General features: G+C 34.3%; 1 protein-coding gene across 1 annotated transcript in view; it reads right to left on the bottom strand.

Annotated features, from left to right (window-relative positions):
* Window positions 1-382: 382 nt before the first annotated feature.
* Window positions 383-6,000, bottom strand: part of LOC137638640 (ferritin, heavy subunit-like) — a 31,210-nt gene continuing 25,592 nt past the window's right edge. Inside the window, exon 4 of the mRNA XM_068370903.1 lies at window positions 383-1,326. Within this exon, the coding sequence (XP_068227004.1) occupies window positions 1,144-1,326 (183 nt within the window). The 3' untranslated portion in view covers window positions 383-1,143. The remainder of the gene's footprint in view (window positions 1,327-6,000) is intronic.

Raw genomic sequence — 6,000 nt, 5'->3', positions numbered from 1 at the left:
AATAGATAACTTGCACTCAAGGAAAACTTCTGTTCTTGGAATAACAAACAGAATGGTAAACAGTGGTTTCTTTTATATATAAGAACGAGAGGCAACCAAAATAAAAATTCTACATTTGCGCAGATTGTATTTGTACATCTTATTAATTAAATGGAGATTGATTAAAGTTTTCAATAACTTTGCATAATTTTCAAAGCTTTAGCAGTTCAATTATGTGGTATCCTCAACAGGACCCAAAGCAAATACCCCTAACAACAATGATTAAGTCAGGACAGGGAAACACCTACTGCCACAAATCCTTCAGGAACATTTCAAGAAGACATGAAAATTTTAAACTAACACTTACACTAATTGAAGAGGACAAGGAATTAAAGGTACTGTCTTTAATTAATCTTTTATTTTTAGAAAAACTTATGAAAGGAATGTTTAAAACACCCTACTTACACCATTACCTTAGAATGCACCACTACTTTAAAATGCATAATAATCAGAAAAGGTCAGTTTAAAAATTCCATTAATAAGCTAGGTATAAACCTATAGCCTAATAAAGGTCAGATCTTTACCCAATATGCACTGTGTAAATGAAAAGTGACTGTCTTACATAATTATTTAGTACATTAACATTACAGAATGGTTAAAGCAACTCCCAGAAACTATAAACTGAAAATTATAAAAGATAAAGCAGAAATTTTCAGCAATTTGTTTTATAATTATTCATAAATTTTTATACTTTTATAATCATTTGAGCTTGTAATTATTAATCTAATTAATACAACAAAATACTCCATTAACTGTACAGCAAAGCATGTCAATACAAATTTCAAATTTGCCTTCAATTACCATCATATTTACCAGAATTAGCCTTCACTTTAGTGGCTATTAAACCTCTTTTGGACAAATAATTTACTAAACAGAAAGCAAATTTCTATGCATCATATGAATTCTTCATGTACCAAAAAGGACATCACTACATCTCTAAGTTCACCAACTTCATGGCAGTTTACAATAATGCTAAAATTATCATAATTTCCAAATATTAATTTATACAATTCAAAATTATATACAAGATTCTCCATTCAATGCAGGAAAAAATAAATTCCTACCAACTTCGTTTATGAAATTGCACATCGATGGAAAATTGGATCAATCAAATTCCTTATCAAATATATACAGACCAAAGCCAGTTCCAACGCGTTCCAACTTCGTTATCATGTGTCCGAGTTCTTTCATCGTGTCTACATGTTCCACCAGGATATGGTCATCGAGGATATGACACGTATGATTATCCTCTTTGTCTGAAGCCTTCTGACGAACCTCCAGTAAATGCTAAAACAGAGGTATCCGGTGAACTATCAAATGGGGATGGATTACATTGTGCACTTAGAAACTAAAATTTCATGTAAGTGGACTCCAAAACAGAACAGCAGAGCTTTTTCTTGCACAAGCAACTTCTCCAATCTTGCTTTTCAATACCACAATAGAATTTAAAATTAAAATATAGTGGCTTCTCAAATTTACAACCAACATTACCATAAAAATTCAGGGAAATACAAAACTGCTGCATGACAGGGATGTGTTACACCATACAATTTTATTATTTCATCTAATATCTATCAAAATTATTACTTTAAACGAAGCTTTTACCATTATCACTTACTTTAAAAAATCAAACAAGCTATTACAAGCCAAACTGCAAGATAAGGATGCTATAAATTGTACTGTGATCTCTGTACCATTCCTCCTGCCTTAAGTTGGATCCTAACTAAAAGTTATTTTAAAATCCATGTACTGTATGGAGTCGGTATTAATTTGCATTGGAAACCTACATTTAGTATGCAGTATGTAAATCTTTCTGAATATCATATGAAGGATAAAATGTAGAAATAAATTTTCACCTTTAGCTTCATATTAAAATCTATTTCCTAATACAGTCCATCCTCACTTTTTACAATTTCCTTCTTCGTGATTTCGCTCATTTGTGACACAGAACAGTATTAAATAAAAAATCACATCCGTGAGAAGTACTCTCGTGGTGCAATGATTTCAAACAGCCTACTCTCCTTTTACCCCAGCTCGCTTTGAGCCACTTCAATCTAATCCCAACACATCCCATCTCACGCTGCCTCAGCATCAGTCTTGCATTGTCTCTCCTACTTCGTTCCTTTTTAAGCAGAATCATGTTTTCATGTAAAAAAAAAAACACTATTTGTATACAGCAATACATACTCCTGGATATTGTTTATATTTACGAGGTAATGTACTCTAGATATGCAATTCCTTACAGTACTGTGCAAGAAATGAGGCATCAGGAGTTCTGTCATACTTCAAAACTGCTGCAAAGGTAGGTTGGCCAGGGCACCAGCCACCCGTTGAGATACTACCAGTAGAGTTATTGGATCCTTTGACTGGCCAGACAGTAATGCATTGGATCCCTCTCTCTGGTTATGGCTCATTTTTTCTTTGACTACACATACACAGAATAGTCTGGCATATTCGTTACAGATTCTCATCTTTCCTCATACACCCAATAACACTGAAATTACCGAACACCTCTTCGCTTAAGGGGCTAATTACTGTACTGTAATTGTTTAGTGGCTACTTTCCTCTTGCTATGGCTAGAAGAGACTCTTTAGCAATGGTAAGAAGCTCTTCTTGGAGAAGCAGCTCTTCTTGAAGAAGGACAATCCAGAATCAAACCATTGTTCTCTAGTCTTGGGAAGTGCCATAGCCTCTGTATCATGGTCTTCCACTGTCTTTGGGTTAGAGTTCTCTTCCTTGAGGATACACTCACACAAGCTGTTCTGTCTTGTTCCTCTTCCTCTTGTTTTATTAAAGTTTATATAGTTTATATAGGAGATATTTAAATGTTACTCTTCTTAAAATTTTTATTCTTCGTTTCCTTTCCTCACAGGGCTATTTTCCCTGTTGGAGCCCCTGGGCTTATAGCATCCTGCTCTTCCAACTAGGGTTGTAGCTTAGCAAGTAATAATAATAATAGAACTTCATATGAAAATGATTAATGGGCGTTGTATAAAATACGTACACTTGGTTAATATTTAATGCAATATCATTGTATACATTTTGTACAGTCAGTACATTATTACAGTAATGTATAATAGTGTTTATTAACTATACTGTACAGTACTGTACTTTGTAATATGTAAGTGTAGACTATGTGTGCGGGGAGTTGTTAAACAGTGCGAGTCAGTCGTCTGAACAAAAGCAATGAACATTTACAATACAGTTAAGCTGTACAGTAGTGATAATACTGTACAAATATTACAGTAGTATACACTACAGTATCAGTGAGTGTCAGATAGGAACAATAGCATTTTGTTGCTATAAGTGTCCCAATGACCACTGTAGTGTTATGTACTGTACTGTACTGTAGACTTACCATGTCCAGTACATAGTGTACATGTGTGCACATTTACTGTACACTTACCGATACATTATTATTCAATTATAAAATACTTATACTGTACTGTGATAGAAATTAAGTAAAAACATTATCAGACAGTACTTAGTGTGTTAATCGACCGCGTATTGGCAATGGGCAGTGAGTTGTGTTCGGAGTATTCACGAATTCTCGCTCTTCGGGCTTGTCTCCGTTACCTAACCTTAGCGAAGAGCAAGGGCTGACTGTAAGGAATATGTTACTGAACTCCACACAAAAAAATCTATACTGTACTTATCCTTTTCAATATACTGTACTGTAAACTTAATATCAGCATACGTTGAGCTGGTGGTTTTTTTACCATCTTTTTGCTATACAGTATAGTATACCTTTGTCTAATAACCAAACAATTATTGACTTTTTCCCCTAATAATTAAGTGTCACAGCAATTAAAGATTTTCTTCCCTTATTGTCTTCTTATTACATAAAGAATGATCTAACCTTATGTATGATATTTCTAAAAAATAATAACATTATTCCTAAATTCTATTTCTTACTTCCTCTTGTTTTATCAGTTGGGTTAAGAACTAATAGATAAATAAAAAATAAGCCAAATATTACAGTTGTACATGTATTAGGTTTCGCTTTCTTAATTTAATGTATCTCAAATCATATTACTATTTGCTAAACCGTAAATAACTTCAGGTAACATTTAAGTAATCTAAGAATGTAACTTTAATAACAAGCAAAAAGTTGCAAAAATCACATACATCATGGCTTTCAATAATAGTATATTATACCACAATTCTAGTATTATATTTACCTCACAAACTTGAAAATATACTGTATATGAAAAGTCTGAAACTAAGAGCCGTTTGCTTTAAGAATTGAAGAGGAACATGATAAATTCTTGGGAAACCAAAATCTACACTAATTATAGGTCTATTACCTGAAAACCTATTTGTAAAACCTTCCATCACCTTATTCATATGCCTGGGGCTCAAGTCCTTCTCGATGAGAGAGTACATTGACGCAGTCACACGACATCAACAGGGACTAGTATATTTTATGTTGAAGCCTTTTCACAGGCAAGTGGGGTCTCATACTCTAGGAAACCTATTCGCCCCCCCCCCTCCCCCCCTTTTTGACTACTGTACATGTATATTTAATACAGATACAGTACATAATTTTCTAAGGGAATCATACGATATGCCATGCCATTCATACAGAGTATAAAATAATAGGTTACTTATGAGAGCTTACTTCAACAAATAGCAGAATATTAGGATCCAGGCTACCAACTCTTTCTTCGGCCTCATAATCTAGTGGTTTAATGGAGTGGACTGGATTGCAGAAGGCAAGGGTTTTGCAGCAGATCAGTTTAAAGTAAACAAAGAATTTGAGGCTCTGAATAGAGGATCTCAAATCTCTCATGCTCTGAGCACCATCAGAACCCTTACTGAATGATGTAACAGAACCACGTGGCAAAACTTGAGCAGTTAGGCTAGAATTTGAAGCAGGGCAGGTTAGTTCAGAATTAATGCCTGTAGATGAAGACTAGATGGCCTTCCTAGATTTTAGAAAAGAATCTAAAGAAGTTGAGGAGTTTTAGAAGCTCATCATTGCTTGAATCAGCAATATTGTCAAAATTTCTGCTCTAATTAACTAGCCTAGTCTTTCCTCTGGATATTTCTTGGAATAAGAAGGAAGCTTTCTTTTAAGCTTTGAACCTTTAATTTGGTCAGAAACCACATAAACATACTTTTTCTTAAGAGGTACAACAGGGCCCTCTCACTGCTCACCACTTTCTAAATCACAATACAGTACAAAACTGCACTGGTCCCGGAATGAGAAGACAAATCTATGAAACTATTATTGAAAACCCTAAATAAACAAATAATCTGGAGTAAGGGGCTCTACATTCTCTTCACTGAAGCACTATCAACAGTTGCTCCATTGCTTCATAACTATATCAAGACTGTTTAATAATTGTTTCACCCGAAAGCCATAAGGTTGAGGAGATTTTTGGTGCAACTCGAAGTATGTCGAGTGCCTTAAAAGGCTTGCAGTCTGAAAGGCTAAAGAATTAGGAAGTCTTTGCAACCTAAACCAATGCTGTCAGTACGAGAATAATGGAAAGAGACTAAAGACAAAATATCAATTCCTGACTGTTGTTTTTGCCATTACAGTATCTGCTGGATTGTTTCATTACTATACTAGAGATCTAAGTCGACTGGAGGGAAAGAATTTTTTTTTTTTTGGATAGTCATCTTTATCAACCAAACTTCAAGAGAGAAGCAAAATGAACATCAAGGGAGGTTAATAGGAAAAATGAATGAATTATATAAAATGGGGGTCAGTGGTAAGATGATTAGATTTATCTATTCTTTTATAACAGTCAGATTCATAGAACTAAGAGTGATTAGCAAACTGTCCAAGTCTTTTATTCAAGAGAAAGGAATTTATCAGGAAACATCTTTGCTATTAATAGCAATGTACTGTAGAGAAATTTCTTCTGTAAAGAGCTCTGTTTGTTAATGATTTGACAATATACTGCACTAGCTATGGTACCACAGCAGCCTGTAAGCATTTACAAAAGCCCA

This window comes from Palaemon carinicauda, chromosome 3 (assembly GCF_036898095.1).
Source record: "Palaemon carinicauda isolate YSFRI2023 chromosome 3, ASM3689809v2, whole genome shotgun sequence".
In the NCBI taxonomy this organism is placed as follows: Eukaryota; Metazoa; Arthropoda; class Malacostraca; order Decapoda; family Palaemonidae; genus Palaemon; species Palaemon carinicauda.
This window is presented reverse-complemented; position numbering and strand designations above follow the sequence as displayed.